This window comes from Myotis nattereri (genome assembly GCF_964212035.1).
Source record: "Myotis nattereri genome assembly, chromosome: 5".
Taxonomy (NCBI): domain Eukaryota; kingdom Metazoa; phylum Chordata; class Mammalia; order Chiroptera; family Vespertilionidae; genus Myotis; species Myotis nattereri.
Window position 1 is genome coordinate 107,705,776 of NC_138080.1, and position 21,934 is coordinate 107,727,709.

Here is a 21,934-nt window from a genome sequence, read left to right on the forward strand (position 1 = left end):
GGATAGGGGCCGGGGGAATGTCAAGTGGGGGAAAAGGAGACATATGTAATACTCTTTGTAATACTTCAAGAAATAAAAATTATTTTTTAAAAAAAAAATAAAGGAGAGTTCAAGGGCTCTGCACTTAAAAGTATTTTTTCTAGCTCAGCCGGTGTGGCTCGGTTGGACAGCACATCACCGTGCACCGAGAGGTAGCCGTTTTGATTCGTGGTCAGGGTTGCGGGCTCCGACCCTGGGGGGCGTTCAGAAGTCAGCCGACCAATACTTCCATCTATCTTTCCCTCTCCCTTCCTCTCTCTCTAAAATCGATAAAAACATTTTTAAAATAAAAATTTTAGAAAGTAAATAAAAGACAAAATTAAAATATATTTTAAAATACACAAACTCACATAAAATGAAGAGAGTGAGAGGGTGCCTCTCTCTCAGGAAAGGCCTCCCGTGTGCCTGGCCTGTGCTAGGCCTTCCCATCGCCCCGAGAACGACGGAATGCCTCCCTGTCGTGGTTAATCTTGTGTCGGCTCGGCTGGGCTAAGGGCCCCCCAGGCAGCTGGTAAAACACTATTTCTGGGTATGTCTGTGAGGGCGAGATGGGAGAGGTGAGCGTTCCAAAGAGCTGCCCAAACCAAAGTGGGCGGGCACCATCCCGTCCCACTGAGGCCTGAGGGCACACAGGTGGGCCACGGGCTATGCCCGCTCTCGGCTGGCGTATCCCGGCCTATGCCAGCCGCTCCCCAGCACCAGCCAATTCCACAGTAAACGTCCTCATTTATGTCGGCAGGTCCTATCGGCCCTGTTCTCCGGAGAACCCTGGCTGATACGCTCATGAATAAGATAAAAAGCGAGACTAAGACAATTCCTTTTTGTCCAGCAAAAGCTTCCAGAGAATCATGTGGGAACTCGTGATCTTTTTTCCCCACTTCAAGAGAATGGTGTTTTGTCTTCTGTGAAAAGGGGGGTTAAAAGCAAAAATATCACGTTCTCTTGATATAATAAAGATCTGCAAGTCCCGGGGAGGCGACCCTGTCACAGCGTCACAGGCTGGCCAGTGGCACTTCCCCGGTGATGGGAACAGCCTCCTGTCCAGTTAGTTCGGCACCAGCTGCTCAGGGTCACGGAGCACTGAAGGGTGGCTAGTGTGAGTGAGGGACTACATTGTACATTTTATTCACCGTGGGACTTCGGTCCTCTGACTGAATTCGTTCTGGAAGGCTGTGCGGAAACTGAATCATTTCTTCCCATTAGAAATCATGTAAATTGAATTAATCTGTTCCAGCTCCCCCAGATCATTCCGTTTTAACCTTTCTTATATACAGTACATGTCTCATGTACTATTTAAGCTATAAATTAACATTTTAAAAACAAGGACATGAAATTGTAAATGAAAATTTAACAAAAAGGAAATGAAACGTACAGTAAAAAAAATGGAAGTTTAATAATAATCAGAAGCAACAAAAGCAAAAAAACACATGAAAATATTCACAACACAATTTCCTGAGACGTTAACGGGGTAAAGTGACTCCTACTCGAAAATTCTCTCCTTTGTTTGTCGCCTGACAGAAGCGTGACTTACAGGCATCAGCATGACATGTTGTCGGGTTGAGGAGCAAACTGTTGGAGGTGAGAGATGTCCGAGAACCGAGGTTTGATTGTGTTTCAATTAATAATGTAAATAGTCACATGAGATTAGAGCCTAAATGTTCAGGCACAATTTTCATAACTTTAGATCCATTCATCTTTTTTCTTTTAAAAAAATATATTTTTATTGATTTCAGAGAGAAAGGGAGAGGGAGAGATAGAAACATCAATGATGAGAGATAATCATTGATCAGCTGCCTCCTGCACGCCCTCCACTGGGAGTCGAGCCCGCAACCCAGGTATGTAACCTGACCCGGAATTGAACAGTGACCTCCTGGCTCATAGATCCACGCTCAACACTGGGCCATGCCGGCTGGGCTCATCTTCTTTCCTTTTCTTTTTTTAAAATATATTTGTATTGATTTCAGAGAGGAAGGGAGAGGGAGAGAAATAGAAACATCAATGATGAGAAAGAATCATTGATTGGCTGCCTCCTGCACACACCCTACTGGGGGTCAAGCCCACAACCCGGGCCTGTGTCCTGGACTGGAATTGAACTCAGGACCCTTCAGTCTGCAGGCCAACACTCTATCCCAGGGGTGGGCAAACTTTTTGACTGGAGTGCCACAATGGGTTCTTAAACTGGACCGGAGGGCCGGAACAAAAGCATGGATGGAGTGTTTGTGTGAACGAATATAAATTCAAAGTAAACATCATTACATAAAAGGGTGCGGTCTTTTTTTTCAATTGTTTTATTCATTTCAAGCTGGCCGGATCCAGCCCGCGGGCCGTAGTTTGCCCACGGCTGCTCTATCCACTAAGCCAACCGGCTAGGGCAGTGGTTGGCAAACTCATTAGTCAACAGAGCCAAATATCAACAGTACAACGAGTGAAATTTCTTTTGAGAGCCAAATTTTTTAAACTTAAACTATATAGGTACATTGCTATTAACTTTATTAGGGTGCTCCTAAGGCTCAGGAAGAGCCACACTCAAGAGGCCAAAGAGCCACATGTGGCTTGCGAGTCGCAGTTTGCTGACCACGGGGCTAGGGCTTCTCTTTTTTTAAGTTCTGGACCACGGATGGAAAAGTCTGAGGCTGGAGTGGCTGGCACAGCCCGAGACTAGTGACGTCCTCGTGTGGCGTGGAAGGTAGGCCTCCGGCCTTGCAGAGCTCATCGGTGCCACCCCGTGCTCGCCTCCTGGGGACCAGCTGCGAGGCTGCCCCTCGTCTCTCCAGGTCTGAGCAGCTTTTCCACATCAGGCAGGAGAGACGGAGCGACAGCCTAGCAGTTGGTCCCCAGGAGACTAAAACGGAAACATCTAGCAAAGGAAGCCTGCAGCTTATCCTAACAGCCGGCTTTCTGTTAAGTCTTAAGTGGTGCTCAGAACATTTCCAAGAAATTAAATAGCTAAGGAGCTATTTATACATACCCTATTCTCACAAGTTATCTTTTTTTTTTTTTAATTCCCTGATCTTTTGCAAAAATGTACCAGAAAGAGCAGTAGTTCATTAACATCGCAAGGCAACAGCAGTTTCCAGTAGTTTAAGATTCCGACGTTTTAAGACATTTCACGACGGGACACCAAAGAAATCTCAGGTTGTGATTTCTGGAGTGAAACACAGACGCGTTCGCAGAATTCCCTTCACGGGTCTCCATGGGGCTCACGCGTGGGGTGCAGGCTCAGGACGAGTCCCTGTGGCCTGAACGGAGTCAGGACTGACCAGACCCTTCCGCAGGGGACGCTGGGGGTCAGCTGCTTGACAGTGTGAAAATGTGATTTCAGACTGGAAGTCACTCTCCAACATAAAAAACAAAACCGCCACGTGAGCTTCCTAACACATTCATCTTGTTTTAAAGCACCTCCTATGGGTACTGAGTTAGAGTTAGCCTCTTGTAAGATTTGATATATCACAGTCACTGAGCTTAACAAACCAACTAAACTAACCCCCGCATCTTTATGCTTATTTGGATAAATAACTAGACAACATAAAGGCTTTCCCTGAAGCAAGACACTCCCTAAGTGAACACGTGGCTCCCTCTTGTGGTCAAAGCGAACCTCACATGCACAGGCTAATGGGGCTGGCTTCATGCCTCACCTATTCCCCCAAATTAAGCAGCTACGTTAAAATTACCCTGAATTGCCCCGCCAGCGTGGCTCAGTGGTTGAGCATTGACCTATGAACCAGTTCGATACCCAGTCAAGGCATATGCCCAGGTTATGGACTCGACCCCCAGTGAGAGGTGTGCAGGAGGCAGCCAATCAATGATTCTCTCTCATCATTGATGTTTCTCTCCCTCTCCCTTCTTCTCTGAAATCAATAAAAATGTATTGAGTTATCAATGAAAATATTCTTAAATCATAAAGTAAAATAAAAAGTTACCCTGCGTTACTAATGTGACTAAATACACACCATCCAGGCAGTAGTGTCCCAACCACGGGGGCTGGCTTCAGCTGCCCACCTCCAGAGGGAGGCGAGGATGGCCCACCGACATTCGCACAGGTTAATAAAGGCCATCGAATGAACTTCACCTTCTCACAATGCGTTTCATCTTATCTGCCAACGTAAGACACAAGGTGCTTATCTCCCATAGCTCCACAACCAAGTGTGACCTCCACAGACGCCTGTACTGAGGAACTGATTTTAAAAGAAACACCAGGTTTCTTCGGTCACGCCAATAGCCAAGTCCAAGTATTGGGAGCGTGTAGAAGGCGGTGCGCTATTTGCACTGAGAAAGAAGGGGCCTCTATGGGATGTGAGCCCTACCGTCTCGTACTCACCTGGGCAGGTGGGTCCCTTGGCCTGAAGGAGTCTCATCTACACTGAAGTCGGCGTTTTCATGCCCTTCTCCGGTCCCCCTTCCTCCTCCCAACACTCTAAACCCAAAGCCACCATCTGTTAAGCATCTGAGGAGCGAAGGGCAAAACTCACACGTCATCAAGGTCAGGCCTGAAAGCCGAGTCCAAGTATTTTACCAGTTTTGTGGTCCAAAGACAGACTCACTGCTCCCTAAAGCAAGCTGACAGGAAAACAGTGTCACTTTTTGGTATAACAGTCACCATATTAAATGATGCGAATGTCAGAAAACAAAATGGGTGATTATGATCTTCTGGGTTTAGACAGTGTGACAAATGCAGGGAGTAAGGAGAGAGTATGTTCAACCCAAACACAGATGCTCCTGGACATAAAATGTGGTGACCTCCATAAACGTGTCCAAAGTTAAAAATATTTTAAGTCAAACATGCATCTAATGCTGCGCCGTAGAGTGTCGGCTGTTTACTCCTGATCATGGGGCTGACCCTGGGCTGCGCTTGCTGCCACTGCCCAGCCTTAGGAGCGAGTAAGGTAGCATGTTAACCCAGGAAAAGATCCAAGATGCAAAATATGCCTGACCAGTGTGACTCAGTAGTTGAGTGTTGACCTATGAATCAGGAGGTTCGGTTCGGTTCGGTTCGATTCTGGGTCAAGGCACAAGCCCGGGGTTGCAGGCTCAATCCCCAGTAGGGGGCATGCAGGAGGCAGCCGATAAATGATTCTCTCTCATCGATGTTTCTATCACTCTCTCCCTCTTCCTTCTTCTCTGAAACCAATAAAAAGATATTTTCTTAAAAATAATAATAGAACTGTTAAAAGAAAGAAAGAAGAAAGAGAAAGAAAGATGCAAAATTCGAACACCTATTACTTTCGAAACACCATAAAATCAAAAGATTGTAAGTGAAGCACTTAAGCCAGGGACCATCTGTGCACAATATTTACATGGGACCAAAGGGAGTCTGGTTGATGTTCTTGTTGAGAATCCCTAATAAAAGGGGAAAAGGAGATGCAGATTCTAACAGAAACTCAAAATGTTAAAACGTTTTACATATTGATTTCAGAGAGGAAGAGAGAGGGAGAGCAATAGAAATATCAATGATGAGAGAGAATCATTGATCGGCTGACTCCTGCACACCTTCGACTGGGGATTGAGCCTGCAACCCCGGCATGTGCCCTTGAGTGGAATCGAATCTGGGGCCCTTCAGTCCGAAGGCTGACGCTCTATCCACTGAGCCAAATTGGCCAGGGCTGTTTAAATGTCTTTAAAGCCATGTACTGCCAAACCTTGATCTCACAGTGGAGCAGGAAATGTGAACGCTAACTTGACAATGAGCCCTCCCTGCCACTCCCCTGGATGCAGGGAGCAGAATCCTGCTCCTATTTATAAAATCAATGGTCATAAGAATGATCTATTTAAATGCAAGAGTTGCTAAGTTTTTTATTCTCTGTAGGCCTGCAACCTCATAATTGCTTCAAGACGTCAGCCCTCCTTCCAACGTTAAAAAAGAAATTATGATTTCCAAATGAAAGTAACTAAGTCCAAGATTTTGTTTCTAAATTTAAAATGAATGTGCTGTTTAATCCTTAAGAGCAGAAAAGAAAATGCATATAAACTTAAGAACTTCTTAAACAAGCTTCCCTTGGTTTTCACTGCCAAAACGACACAACTGAAATATTTCAAATGAGTGATTCCTTTTATAACTCAACCATGAAACAATTTATCAAAATATCTTATTTCTGTACTAATTGCCTCAAAAAGAAAAATGTTCACTGACCCAGAACATTCCATCTAGGCAGGAACTGGACACAACACAGCACCAAAGGGAAACATGTCAGCAAAGTATTCGTGTACTAAGAAATTAATGTGAAGAAAAAGTTACTGTGACCTTTCCCCCAAAATTGCTTTTAGAAAAAAAGCACACCTTATTCTAATATAACTACATGAAAAACATTTCAAATTTATGCATTTAGCATTTGAAGCCAAATGGGAAGTCCCTGGTTTTTCTTTGCAATTAGTTGAAAAGTTATATACTTGCAATTTATAAACCAAAAGAAGTAAAAGGAGTCATGGAAGTTCTATCCCAACAGAGCAGACTTAGTTAAAAAAAAATAAAATAGGATGAGGGGAGAAAGGCTTGACAAAACAGCTCTCATTTTAAAACACTGAAATGTGTCCTCATCTCATTTCCCACCCGTCAGTGATTTCACCGGAGCGTCCGCCGGGCAGGGCTTGAGTTGCTCAATAAGACGCTGTTCTTTCGGACCGGCTGGCGATTGTTCCCTCACGAGGACTCTCACTTTGGGACTCGGAGCACCACCCCAAGGATCACACAGCGCAGATGTCATCCATCCCCGGAGGCCGGGAGCTGAGGTCCCAGGAGCTTCACATGGTTATCCGAGCTCTGCTCTGGCCTCCAGTCTGGCCCCGGCGCTAACAGACTTGGACGCACTAGGAAGGCAGCATTAATGAACAGACAGGGTGAGCCGAGACTGTACACATAAAACACGACACTTATTGTGCTAAAGAACAGATTTTATTTATCATTTTCCCAAAACACTAAAACAGCACATGGCATGGCATCTAGCACACAATACAGACTGATATATGCATCCACCATCCCGGAAACGACTGTCTGGCTTTGGGGCTCCTTAAAAATGGACACTCCCAAGTGACCTTTATCCAAGTTATCAGCACACCACAAAACAGGAGCGACCTCAGGGAAACCTTAGCCAAGAGGCGCCTCCACGCCTAGAAGCTGCAAGCCTGCCGCAGGCAAACACGAGGTGCCTCTCTGCCTGGTCTCAGGTGACGCTGCTAGGGTTCCCGGTGTGAGAAAGGGTTATTCTAAAGGTGAGCTTGATGTTGCAACTTTCACTGTAGGGCCTCCATTAAAATTTCATGTCAAGTGGGAGGAAAGGAAGGCGAGAAAAGAAATCAAATTTTTCTCCCGACCAAAATGATTCTACAAAATGCAGCAATGCTAACAGCACATCATCAACTCAGCAAGGCCTCGAGCAGGTGGAGGGCCCGACGTCACAAACACCCGCTTCCAGGAGATGGTCAGCCAGCCCGGGAGACAGCGTCCGGGACAGGAGCCCTTCGGATGGGTGATGGTGTGTAAGGGACTTTATGTTACATCTTTACGGTCTAATCTGACATTTATGCAGGTAATGATCGTGTTCTCCCCGAAACGGTCTCCCGATCCTGAACGGCTTTCAAGCACAATTTAAAACACGCTCAGAAATGTCCTTCCACGTCACCAGCTTTCCACAAGTTTCAGTCCCACTCGCTGAAGTTGGTCAGGACACAGAAACCAGTGCAGGAACCTCGCGGCTGCACTGTTCGCATCAGGCAGACTGGAAAGAAATCCTAGGACAACTTGTAAAGGAATCTCACTATTTTTATTGTGCAGCTTGTACCTTAACCGCGGCATAATGGCTTTGCTGCTTCAGAAGCCTGCACAGCTGAGGTGCCGGCGCCGCCGCAGGTCCGCGGAGGTCCGGGGTGCGCTCTGTCTGCTCGGGCAGTGGGGGCTCCGAGTGCCCGGGAAACATGCTGCCATCGCTGGGAGTACTTCGGGCAGCGCGTGCCGCACTGTGGACAGGACCGAATGCCGGCCAGAGCCTCGCCCCTCCAGAAGAGCCCTCAGTGCGCCCGCAGAGATGCCCGTTCCTGACCGCAAGCCGCATGGCAGTCCTGCCCCCCCAGGCTCTCCTCTGCGGCACTGGCCTCTGTGGCTGTTGGTGGCCCTGGGCCCGCCTCCCAGCCAGTCCCTGACCAGGGCCGCCTCGACACCACAGGACACCCCAGCAAAACACTCCTCCGCAGGAGCAAAGAACAGATCCACAGTCTGGCCCCGAGCCGCCGTGGAAGCCGAATTTCTTCTTAATGATTCTTTCAAATATGCAAGCACTTTGGTGCCACTGTGAAGCCAGGCCTCACTCAGGTCACTTTTCATTTCCAATGATAATGTCTCATTTTGTAAATTTCCATGAACATCACCCGCAGGCTGCTTCACCCAGGAAGGGACGCCTGGTGGGCGAGGGCTCTCCTGTGTTGGAAGGCTACACGGTCGCTTGGCCGAGTCCCCAGGCGGCACTTTCGCGAGGCAGGTGCCCAGAGTCCCTGTCCCGTCCCTCATGCTGCGTTTCTGCGGCGGGGGCCCCAGGACACACCTGTGCCAGTCGGTGGAAGGTCGTCAATGGATCTCGATATGAACCTGGAACAGACAACCACATTGAAGTGTCATAGTGACGAGGAGTCCAGAGAGTCACACACAGCTATTTCCTAACAAACAGGAAGGCCTCTCGTACAGGAGCCCTGCCTTTGATGGAAAACAGGTCGACAACCTGCCAATGAAAGATTACAACGAGAAGAACAGCACTGCATTCACATAGCTTCCGAACGGCACTTTAAACATAACCCTGGGTTTGTTTTTGCACAGCAGCAGTTGTGTGTGTTGGTTTAATAAAGTGCCCTCCCTGTACCAGGATGGAACTGGACGAGGCTGTGGCGCCGCCAAGGCCTTCCCTGCAGGGCCCCAATGAGATGACGCTCAGAGCTCCGCTGGGACGAGCCACTCCAAGGAGCGGAGGTGACTTTACTTTTGGGTCCGGTGTTGACCAAGCCCTCCCACTGCTGCGACACGGACAAAGCCCACGAGCGAACAGTCGAGAAGCAACACCACAAGCACCCAATTCAGAGATAAGGCTGTCCCTGCGAGAGAAGCAGCTGCAGTGAGAAGGGCCGGCTATGGGCACGGAGCAACCGAGGCAGGAAGCTAACGAACCCTGGGAACCAGGAGCCTCTTTGGGCTGTGAGGCTGCCTCCGTGTGCGAATGGTTTAGAAACGGAAGGAGAGCACAGTGAGAAGAAAACAGCCTCTTGTGGAGGCCGGAGCGGAAGGCACAGGCTAAGGATGGGAGCCAAGCGGGAAGGACAGCCACTGGCACCAGGAGCCTGGACGGCCTCTGCAGGGGCGGGGAGACACAGGGTCCCTGCCGCGTGCTAGGCTGCGGTTAAGATGAATGACTCTGGCGGAAGCGCGGTGGGCAGACGGGAAAGGAACCGCCTGAGGCCAATCGGGAGGCTATGCCAACAGCGCAGGGAAAACGACGGCGTAGGGCTGTGACAGCAACGAGGAGAGAAAGCATTTCTTTCAAGGTAGTGGCTGACCAGACGTAGAAGAGGATGAGATAACCCAGAGGTTTCTTCTGACTTTCAATTCTGGGTCACGAGGGGCCATTAACTGAGAGTGGGGAGGCGTTCAGATAGGGACACACCGAGACCTGGACTGGGGCTTCGCTGAGCTCCTAGATTAAGAGACCTCATCTTCCCCTAGCAGGGTGGCCCAGTGGATAGAGTGTCGGCCTAAGGACCAAAGGGTCCCGGTTCGATTCCGGTCAAGGGCACGTAACTTGTTTGCAAGCTCCTCCCTGGCACAGGCCCTGGTCAGGGCTCGTGCAGGAGACAACCAATCAATGAGTTTCTCTCACGTCAATGTTTCTCTCTGTCTTTCCCTCTCTCTTCCACTCTCCCTAAAAATCAATGGAAAAATATCCTCGGGTGAGGATTAACAAAAATAAATAAATAACTACATACATCCTATCCTATCCTATATAATAAAAGGCTAATATGCAAATCAACCGAACGGTGGAATGACCAGTCATTATAACATACACTGACCACCAGGGGGCAGACGCTCAATGCAGGACCTGCCCCCTGGTGGTTAGTGCGCTCCCCCAGGGGGAGCACTGCCCAGCCAGAAGCCGGCTCAAGGCTGGTGGTGCCTCCACAGCAGCGCTAAGAATGTCCGACTCCTTGGCGGGCCTAAGCTATCAGTGGACAACCCCTTAGGGCTCCTGGACTGCGAGAGGGCACAGGCCGGGCTGAGGGGGGAACCCCCCCCCCAGTGCACAAATCTCGTGCACCAGGCCTCTAATAAATATGTAATAAAATAAAGACCTCATCTCAGAGATGTCAGAGCTGGAGGATGGCACTCTGAGGCCAGCCTTGGGAAGCAGTATTGGACATGGACAGAACATGGTCATGCTGAGGGCACAAGGCCAGGATCTCCGAGACCTAAAGACCATACAGACCAGGGCCACCAGGGAGGGAGACGCCAACTGCACTGAGTGATCGAAAAGAGGGGTTTTACACACATGTGTTCCCTGCACAGCTTAGTGAGCTCCAGGTAAACCTCGAAAACTACACACAACCTTCCAGCCGTCATGGGGTGACCCCACCTCAAGGAGCATGTGAGACTATATCAGAACATCTCTGCCTAGTTCATTTCCATCTCACCCCCTTTCGACTTTTCCTATGCTTTATAATACATGCCATATTTTGGTAGAGCAAAATACATAGTTTATAAATAGTATATGTAAATAGGGTGTTCCCCAAAAAAGTATACACACCTAAATTGATGTTTCTTTTCAGATTTAACCCACTGGAATTACTAATGGGAGCCAGAGTGTATTTACATTTTTTGGAACACATTGTAACAGCTGACAGCTCAATTTTGAAAATGAGACATATTTTAACAAGCACTGCCTTTAACATTATGCAAAGTGTGTGTATACATTTCTTGGGGACACCCTATATAAATCTGTGGGGCATGCACAAAACTTTCTGCTAGCAGTGTGACCATTACTCTATATACAACTGGAAAATATAAAGCAATATACAAATGTAAGGTGCAATCTTTTTTAAGTTGAGATATAAATGACATAACATTCATTAGCTTCAGGTGTACAACATTCTGTATCTGTATATATTGCAAAATGATCACCATAATCAACATACATCACTGTAGTTATAGGTGTGGTTTTTTTGTTCTTGTGATGAGAACTTTTAAGAAGTGCAATTCTTTTTTTTTTTTTTTTTAAATATTTTATTGATTATTCACAGAGAGGAAGGGAGAGGGACAGAGAGCCAGAAACATTGATGAGAGGGAAACATCGATCAGCTGCCTCCTGCACATCTCCCAATGGGAATGTGCCCGCATCCCAGGTACATGCCCCTGACCGGAATCGAACCCGGGACCCTTCAGTCCGCAGGCCGACGCTCTATCCACTGAGCCAAACCGGTCAGGGCAGTGCAATTCTTTTTTATTTTAATATATTTTTATTGATTTCAGAGAGGAAGGGAAAAGGAGAGAGCGCCATCGATCAGCTGACTCCTGCATGCCTCCTACTGGGGATCGAACCCAAAATTAGGGCATGTGCCCTGACCGGTGACCTCTTAATGCATGGGACGACACTCAACCACTGAGCAACACCAGCCAGGGCAAGAGGTGCAATTCTTTTTATTGTTTTAAATATATTTTTATTGATGTCAGAGAGGAAGGGAGAGACAGAGATAGAAACATCCATGATGAGAGAGAATCATTGATTGGCTGCCTCCTGCACGCCCCCTATGGGGATCAAGCCCACAACCCAAGCATGTGCTCTTGACCAGAATCAAACCCGGGCCCCTTCAGTTTGTAAGCTGACTCTCTATCCACTGAGCCAAACCGGCTAGGGCAGGAGGTGCAATTCTTGTAAGTGTGAATTCTGTCTACAACTCAAAACAATATTTTCAAAATTTATCAAGTCAAATATAATTAACTTCTCTTGACAGACTCTCTCAAATTAACTTCCAAAGTATATTATGTCAAATCTTACATTTAGTTTACTAATTTGAAATACACTAAGACTGAACGTTTTCCTGAAATGGAAGTATTCTCTAATATGCCTTTAATACATTTTAATATAGGTTTAAAAAATTCTTAAGAAAAGCAGGTCATTTAATATGGGCCAACTCCCAGGAAAATTAGTTTCTAGCCACTTCTATTATGTCCTTGTACAAGGACTTAGTACTGTTCAGAAGATGAAATATTCCCAGAATTGTGTTAAAATGTTTTACATAAGGCACCATTCCTTGAATCAATAAAGTAATGATGTATTTAATAAGGATAGAATAAATTTTTTGCTTTAGATCTTCTAGTTCTTCAGTAAGTTCAGTTATAAACTATGCACTTAATTCTATTAACAAAAGCTTCAGCTCAGTGAAGACATTTGGCTTTGAGCCCTCCACCAGCCAGCTCTTCTGACATTAGGCTGTTACACACACTACTTCTATCTTGAGAGACACGAATAACTTTCATACAATTTCCAGACAAGTCATTTGTAAAGCATTTTTTTGTGTTTATTTCACTATATTACACATATGTTGGTACATCATGTTGTAGCAAATAAAGCACACATGATCATGTAATGAACTCTCCTTGGCCCCAGCTATGCCATCATCTCTCACTCCCGTGTTACGCCTATCTATATATATAAAAGCCTAAGCAACCTAACGACCAGTCGACCGGTCGCTATGATGTGCACTGACCACCAGAAGGCAGACGCTCAATGCAGGAGCTGCACCCTGGTGGTCAGTAAGCTCCCACAGCCAACCTCCTATAGCCCCGATCAGCCCTGATCGCCAGCCAGACCTAGAGACCCCACCTGTGCACGAATTCGTGCACCAGGCCTCTAGTAACATAAGCAGCATAAATCATGGCACACAAACTTATCCCCCAAAACTGAGACACTAGAATGAAGGGAGGAGTCTATTTTAAAGCTCAAGACAGTATGATTCAGGAAAATAAAGTGCTGGACTGTGAGGAGACTCCTGAACTAGTTCTCTCCCCCTCCTCCTCCCCCAAAATATATGGCAAAGGTTGAAAATGGAGCCACAGAAGCTGGAGCGGGTGAGGCGCACAGAAATCAAGACCGTCTGGTGTGTCCTGGATCCTCGGTGCAGCCACGAGAAGTCACCTTCCACAAAAATCCCTGCCAGCTAGAGGCAGTGGCCGCTGGTGACAATAGGCTGACCCACTTAGGCAGTTGCTGCCCTCTTGGACTGCCGTCACCTTCCCTTCCCTGACCTGAGCTATTAATGGCCTCAGGAACCTGATGGTCTGGATACTAAAAATATCCTGGCCTCGAAACTTCTGAAATCCAGCCGGCAAGGCTGCTCCCAAAGGGGCCTGGGAGGAGGCACGGCCACACGACAGGGGCTGCTCAGCCAGGTCGGTGACAACAGGCTCGGAGCAGGGTCCCACCTGTGATGGTGCGCAAACACACAGCAAGACCATCCCGCCTCCTCAGCTTTCAGGCGTGACCATCATTCATTCACCTTAACACCCTTGAGCTCATGACTAAATGATCAGACCAGGGTGTGGCTGAACCGGATTCCTCCAACTGCTCCCAGCTTCGGGGCAAAGCAGGAAGGACTCCGTCCTGTCTGCAGCAAGCTGAATCATGACCACAGGAAGCGCCGCAGCACCGATTCCTGCCGCTCTAGACACTCAGCATCACACCGGCCCTCGAGGAGCCAGCTGTGCAGCCTCCTGAGCCAACACCCCGTTCCTCATTCTATCACCTGGTGCCAAAGGTACGCGGCTCACACCTCCGAGGCCGGCTCTCCCCGCTGGGGACTCCGGGCCACGCCCTTACCTCCAAACGTGGAGGACTCAGTGTGTGAAAGAGCACCCGCATCTTTTCTGACCGGCACCCCAGAGCATCCAATAAACAGCAGTGATTGTGGCCACCCCGAGTGCTAGGGAGGAGTGACAGATGCTGCTGAGGGGATCTGTAAGGCAGAGGACAGAGAGGTGACCACTGGATGAGGACATGGACGTGTCCGCCTTTTCGTGGGTAACTGGCCATCTGTAGCCATTAATAGCTCAGGTTAGGGAAGGGAAAGTGACAACTGTCTTTTCAAATCCTTTGCCGGTGTTTGAATTGGATTGTTTTCATTGTTGTTGAGCTGAGTTCTTTCTATATCCTGGATGTTAATTCTTATCAGATATATTGTTTGCAAATACTTTTTCCCATCTGTGAGTTGTCTTTTTCACTCTCTTGATAGTGTCCTTCGATGCACAAACATTTTTAATTTTGATGAAGTCTAATTTTTTTGTTGTTGCCTCTGCTTTTGGCAAGAAATCACTGCCAAATTCAGTATCATGCTTTCCCCCTATGTTTTCTTCCAGAAGAGTTTTACAGTTTTGGTTCTTACCGTTAGGTCTTTAATGCATTTTGAGTAAATTTTTATATAAGGTATAAGGTTAGGGCCCACTTTAAACTTGTTTTGCTTTTTAAAAAGTATGTATATATTTTTTATTGATTTAACAAAGGAAGGAAGAGGGAGAGAGATAGAAACATCAATAATGAGAGAAAATCATTGACCAGCTGCCGCCTGCACGGCTCACACTAGGGACTGAGCCCCCAACCCAGGCATGTGCCCTGACCAGGAATTGAACCGTGACCTCCTGGTTCATAAGTAGACGCTCAACCACTGAACCACGCTGGCTGTGCTAAACGTGCTTTTCTTTACATATGGTGGATGTTTTAACATAAGCACATATTGATCTAACTCATACACTCTAATATCTGTCTGCGCTTGTAAGACTTCAAAACCTGCCCTGACCGGGTAGCTCAGTTGGTTAGTGTTGTCCCGGCACACCAAAGTTGTAGGTTCGATCCCCGGTCAATAATCGACCAATGAATACATAAATAAGTGGAACAACAAATCCATGTTTCTCTCTCTCTCTCTAAAATCAATTAAAAAACCCCAAACTCGTGCAGCTGGTGTGGCTCAGTGGTTGAGTGTCTACTATGAACCAGGAGGTCAGGGTTCAATTCCCAGTCAGGGCACATGCCTGGTTGCAGGCTCAATCCCCAGTGTGGGGCATGCAGGAGGCAGCCGATCAATGATTCTCTCTCATCATTGATGTTTCTATCCCTCTCTCCCACTTCCTTCCTCTGAAATCAATAAAAATATTTTTTAAAAATAAATAAGCTTGAGTCAAGGATACAGGTGTTCACTGTAGCCCTCTTTCAAATGTTACTAGGTTGGAAGTGTTTCAGTTTATGAACTGTGCTTAAAGCATTCAGTTGACAGAAAAGATTCCATAGTATTTCTATGCTTCCTATACGTTTGGTATTTATCATCCCAAAGTATATAATTGTTCACTATCTCAAAAGCCAGGACAAACTATGTTTAACGGAGCTCCTGCTTTTGACTTGGTCGATTAAGCTTCTGTAAAGCTTTTAAGCTTTTATAATGTTTTCTTAATCGTCTATAATTTCCCCCAGTTCTCTTCTAGAAACCTGATGGAAATCGAGCAACAGAATAAAATTCATGTCAGACTGCAACTGACCCTGGGACGAGGGTTTGGGATCTTTACTGATTTTTGAAGTTGTTCAGTCCTCAGGTCATTTCATCAGAGTGGAAGCCAAAGTCCTTCAATGCCTATAAGACACCACGTGAGCTTCCCCTAAACTTCCGTCTGAATCTCCTGCCACTTTTTTAAAAAACATATCTGTATTGGTTTCAGAGAGAAAGGGAGAGGAAGAGAGAGCTAGAGACATCATTGATCAGCTGCCTCCTGCACACCCCCCTACGGGGGATTGAACCTGAAACCCAGGCATGTGCCCTGACCGGGATTCGAACTATGACCTCCTCGTTCATATGTCGACACTAAACCACTGAGCAACATGATGCGGGTTCCTGCCACCTTCTTCCTCAATGACCAGCTGCCTACTGTTCCGGAACACAGGAGGCTTGCGCCAGCTAGAGGGCCTTCTCTGTGAAAGCGCAGTACTCTTCTAACCCTGACATTTCTGAGGCTAAGAGCCTCACCTCCTTCAAAGTTTTGCTCAAATGCCATCTTATCAAAGAGGCTCCCTCTGACTGCTTCCCCATCCTCACCTGCCTTCCTGGACTATTTTCCTGACTGGAATGAATGAATGTGGTTTTCAAGTGATAGGTGAGCACTGAAACACATGAGCTATGGACTTAGACAATCATTCAGAAAAAGAAGATATGAGTGAGGAGCAGTTAGAAACAGAATGAGAAGAGGGAGGGGCCGAAGGAAGGGGCGCAGGCCTGGTGAGCACAGGGCAGGGCGGCTGACGGTGGCATCGTCGGAGCACAAGGACACTTGACAATGCAGTTTGACAGCTATCATCAACCTCCACGTGCCTTCTGCTCTCCAGCTGTTCCTCTTTATTCCCTCTCTTGTAGTAGTTTTAAGAATCTGGGTGAGCTGAGGCTAAGACACTTGATTCTTCCTGCAGGCCACATACCTGAGGTGTTGGCAGGGCTGATCAATTACCATAGGCTCTCAGTACAGTTTCCTACCTTGCCTTTACTACACTTGGTAGTTCGTATGAGTTCTCAGTTTTTTTACTGCCATGTATTTCAGATTCTGTACAAGTAAGCAGGATGCTAATGTCTCTAGACTAAGGCTGCTTACACACCGTATTGCAAGATCTTCACCCTTCCCGGTTTATAAGACCTTTTGCAACTGTTTTCTCGTTTAATCATCTTTCACAGTAAAGAGATGTCAACCTCCTTAAAATGTGCCGCTGCCCTCCAAATGAGTTGGGGGTTCTACGTGAACATGGGGGAATGGAGTCCTTTGTTCCTTGTTGCTTGCAAAACAGATCCCAGCGCCCGGGGAACGGAGGACGGGTGCTGTGTTCTGAGTGAAAGGAAAGCGGTGAGCCAGGGCTGTCCCCTTTCCTCAGGTTCTATTTCCTGTTGCACTTCCCTTTAGCAGAGGCCAGAACAATTAAACCCTCAAGTACCCTCAGGTACGTTAGTGATTTTCCGCAAATGAACAGAAACCCTGAACCTGCAGGGGAATTTAAAGTAGCAGATGTAGCTATTACAGTCAAAAAGAGACACCCCACTCCCACCGTCCCCCTCGGTATGTGACATGGCTGCTGCTGCACTTGATCAAGCCGAGATCACCCCTAAAATCCCCACGCTGTTCTTAGCCCTTCCCCGAGGTCCCTGGCCACCACCTCGTGTGCACCCCCACCCCCACTCACCCCTGACCCGACGACAAAGGCCCACGGTGGACTCGGAGAGCGTTCAGCTCCCACGATTCACTAAAGCTGTGCGGCACCTGGACTATTACCTGAGTGACCTCCGATGGGCTTTGGGGGCTGGTGCACCGAGCTCTCCTGACTGCCCACACCCCTGGAACCGAGCCAATCTCCCTCCTTCGAAATGCACTTACCCTCAATCATTAGCCTGTCGGTTCCTAGTTATGAAATGTGTACTGGAATAACCTTTGCTGATTATTTCCCTGCCCTACAAACAATGAGAGATTTGGATTCCTTATTGCATCTGAAACAAACAAGCCTGCAGCGCTCTTGCAATGAAGAGCGCAGGTGCAAGATCCCATCAACAGGGTTGGTGATCACAAAGGTCCTCTCTGAGACGAGAACTGAAGAGGGAAAAGGTACCAGCACTCAAAAAGCCGGGAAAGAGCACTCGAGGTGGCGAAAAACTGCCAATGTCCTGGGGCCGGTGCGGGCTTGGTGCAGCCAGATGGTAGACGGTAGATGGGAAAGTGTGAAAAAGAACAGTAAGCAAGAAACAAGCTAGGTGATCCTCTAGAAAGAGGAAGCTAAGTCAGACCTGCATTCTGTGTGCAATGCAAAGTTCTGTGTGGGTTGTTTTTGTTTTTTTCTGTGAAGAATGACATGACCTTCCACCTGGAGGAACACAGATGGGAGGCGGAGTGATCGTCCAGGTGAGTGGCCACGGCGGCCCGGACTAGGCAGGTGGTCATAAACATACGGGCACAGGAGAGAAAGGTGACTTTTTTAATGGTACAAAACTGATTCTCAACATCATGTACCGATTTTCTTTTACAGTCACGTATGACAACACACTTAGAAAGGAGTAATTCTCCATCTGACGACTTCTCCTCCCACTAGAACTGTGGTTCCCAACCTTGGCTGCACATTAGAATCACCTGGGAATCGTTTTTAAAATCCTGATTTCTGGGCCTCTTCCCCCGCCCCCCCACCTCTCCGCGGGCCCGCGCCGCGGCAGCAGGCCCTTAGCCGAGGCCAGCGCTCCAGCCCCCGCCCCCGCCCGCCCGCACCCGCCCCCCGCCCGTTTGCAGAACGGGGACAACAATGCCCGCAGCGGGGCTTCCTCCCGCGGGTGGCAGGAGAAATGCACGGCGCTAGGCACGCACTCCGCCGCCTGCAGACCCGCAGCCGCGACGGCATCTCCGTCGCCCCGGGCGAGGGGGCGGACCGGCGCGTGGGGAGGGTCGGGGGCGAGGGGCCGGCGGGCGCGGCGCACCCACCTGCAGGCGGACGTTGAGCATCATGGAAGCCACGATGTAGAGGTAGGGGAAGTTGATGCGCAGCCGCCAGGCCAGGTCGAAGAAGATGAGCAGCGTGCGGGTCAGCCCCTTGCAGAAGACCCCATAGGAGCGGGCGGCGGCCGAGCGCGAGAGGCGGACAGCCAGGCCCGACAGAGCCGCCGCCATATAGACCCCGCGCCCGCCGCCGGCCCGCCGCGCACTGCCCGGCCGCGAACCCGAGCCGCCTGGCGCTCGGAAGCCCGCCGCCCGCCCTCGAACAGGCCCCGCGTCGCCCCCGGGCCTCCGCCCCGGCCGCTGGCCCGCGCTCGGCGCGCTGAGGGAGCGAGGGAGGCGGCGGCGAGGCGGCCGGCGGGCGGGCCGCGGGGAGGGGAGTCCGCGCGTCACCCTGTGGGAAGCGCCACCGGGAGACGCCGCCCGCTCCGGGCCCGGCCGCCCCGCCTGACGTCACAATGCCCTGCCGCGCCTGCGCGCCACGGCCCCGCCCCCGGCCCCGCCCCCGGTCACCTTCCCGCAGGTGAGACGCGCATGCGCGGGCGGTGTCTCCGGGAGGGCGGCTGGTGCGCTGGCTGCGGCCGCCCCCTACTGGTGAGCCAGAGAATAAAAACAGGGAGGCGGGGACGCGTGAACTGGAACCTGAACGCACTTAATGCCCTGTACGCTTAAAAAAGCACTAGAAGGGTAAGTTTTGTGTTAGGTACGTCTTCACACAACTATAAAAAGCAAACTGAGCGAAGCTTCTTGGGGCCAACGGACAGAACATTCGCCCCCCGTAGATCGCTTGTGGTCCCAGCCATTCCTGTTCAGTGTCCACTTATATAAAGTTTGATTTTTCATCATTTTGATATTAGTTAAAGCCCCTGATGTGAAAAGTAAAAATATTGAAACTTCCAAAACGTCTGCTGTTCTGGGTCTTTGGGGAGGGGGTTGACAGTGAGTTTTTACATTCCAACTTAAGCACATAGGTTCCTTGCAAAGGTTTGTGTGGTGCGAGGGTAGATACCTTCCTTCTAGTTTCAGACCAAGTATTTTATGTCATTACTTCTGCCTACCCACGAGGAAGTCTGGGAATTTGGTACAGGAGGGACAAACGAGTTTCACTGATAATGAAATGCAAGTCTTAAGTCCGTTAAGGTGGCAAGAACAGAAAGCAAGTGTGAAAATGGATTTAAATGTAAAAATCCTTTGCCCCAAAATAAGTTTGCAATAATTTTTAAAAGTCATTTTGAAATTCTCTACCCTGAAATGAATTCACATTCAAAATCATTTTCTTAAAGTCTTCATTTTATTCTTCTATAATCTATTTAGCATTATTGTTTCTCTTTTTTCTTTTCTTTTTCTTTTCTTAAATGTATTTTTATTGATTTCAGAGAGGAAGGAAGAGGGAGAGAGATAGAGACATCAATAATGAGAAACACCAATCAGCCACCTTCTGCATGTCCCCCACTGGGGACCAAACCCACAACCTGGGCATGTGCCCATGACCGGAACCGAACCCGGGACCCTTCAGTCCTCAGGCCAACGCTCTATCCACTGAGCCAAAACAGCCAGGGCTCTTTTTTCTTTTTTATGTATATTTTTATTGATTTCAGAGAGGAAGGGAGTGGGAGAGAGATATAGAAACATCAATGATGAGAGAAAGTCATGGATCAGCTGCCTTCTGCACACCCCCTACCGGGGATGGAGCCTGCAACCCGGGCATGTGCCCCTGACTGGACTCGAACCAGGGACCCTTCAGTCCTCAGGCCTACGCTCTATTCATTGGGCTACATCGGCTAGGGCTATTGTTTTTCTTTAGATGTCTAATGTATAAAAGAATTGTCCTCTTTAATGCTCAGCCATCCTATATTTCCTATCCATTGTATTTCAGGTCAAGACCATCTTTTTTTTTTTTTTTTTTTTTTTTATATATATATTTTATTGATTTTTTACAGAGAGGAAGGGAGAGAGAGAGTTAGAAACATCGATGAGAGAGAAACATAGATCAGCTGCCTCCTGCACATCTCCTACTGGGGATATGCCCGCAACCCTGGTACATGCCCTTGACCGGAATCGAACCTGGAACCTTTCAGTCTGCAGGCCGATGCTCTATCCACTGAGCCAAACCGGTTTCGGCAAGACCATCTTAAATAAATATTTTAGAGTTTTTAGCCTTGGATTAGTTTTATTATTAAAGAAATATTTTTCAAAGGATTTGCACAAACTTTTAGTTTCCCTTATTTTTTAGCCTTATATTTTCCCACATGTGTTGTTGACATTGAAAAGCTCACTTCCCCTTTCTTGTGAGCTATTTTTGCCTTTCAGTGCACAGTGGATCCTGTCTTTGAGGACTGCAGAGCACATGCTGCTGAACTATTTATTATTTTTTCAAGCTACCCTTCCAAAAAAGCAAAATGAAAACTTCTTTATACAGTTTTTTAAAAAATATATTTGTATTGATTTCAGAGAGGAAGGGAGAGGGAGAGAGACAGAAACATCAACGATGAGAAAGAATCACTGATCAGCTGCTTCCTGCACTCCTCACACTAGGGACCGAGCCTGCAACCCAGGCACGTGCCTCATGGTTCATAGGTCGATGCTCAACCACTAAGCCACACCAGCCGGGCCTTTATACAGTTTTTAGGAAAATGATTGAAACATTTTAATGCCTAGAGTCTTCACAGAAAAATTGCCCCAATCAATCTAACAATGAATAAACATGTTTGGAGATCAGCTAAATTTATTCTGAAGCCTGTAAAGCTTTTCACAGTGGAGGACTGGCTGTCCTATTTATTAGAATTATGCTGAAAGACCAGATGGGCTGTGGCAATGTGAGGTGTGTGTGTGTGTGTGTGTGTGTGTGTGTGTGTTCCCTGGCTACTCATTCCTTTGTCTCTAAATGCCATTGAGGCCATGAGGCATTTTTAACAAGCCGTTTAAGTGCCATAAACAATGACAAAATTCCACAAAACTAAACTGAGCAAGGTGAGAAGCCTGTTGTAATTAGACATAATGAGAGATCAAAGAGAACAGAAAGGAAAGCGAACAAGATTTCCGGTTTAATATACAGTCAAGGTTAACTAGTTCCAAGCTATCGAGTAAGCTGGCGTATCGGTCTAACAAACCCTATCTGCTTCATGTAACATTTAACTCAGCCCCTCAACTTTCTGGCCTCTCTGGGAAGACCTTCTGCTAATTATAATTTGAAAAACTAACGGGCAGAACTAATTATAAGTCAGTGTGAAAAGTATGTCCCTACAGGGAGGAGAAAAGAGGTTGAGGCAAATAGGGAAATTTATTCACCTTTGACCAACAGGATCCAGGGGATTTGCCTACCATCATCTCTCCTGTGATCCGAGCCATGAATGAATGAATGAATGAATGAATGAATGAATGAAT

General features: G+C 47.8%; 1 protein-coding gene across 1 annotated transcript; it reads right to left on the bottom strand.

Moving 5' to 3' along the window:
* Positions 1 to 6,908: 6,908 nt before the first annotated feature.
* Positions 6,909 to 18,858, bottom strand: SMIM10L3 (small integral membrane protein 10 like 3). Its single transcript, XM_081092970.1, has 2 exons — positions 18,539 to 18,858; positions 6,909 to 8,611 (listed from the first exon to the last, which is right to left on the bottom strand). The coding sequence occupies exons 1-2, from the start codon at positions 18,722 to 18,724 to the stop codon at positions 8,591 to 8,593; spliced, it is 207 nt and encodes a 68-aa protein (XP_080949096.1). The 5' UTR covers positions 18,725 to 18,858; the 3' UTR covers positions 6,909 to 8,590.
* Positions 18,859 to 21,934: the final 3,076 nt, after the last annotated feature.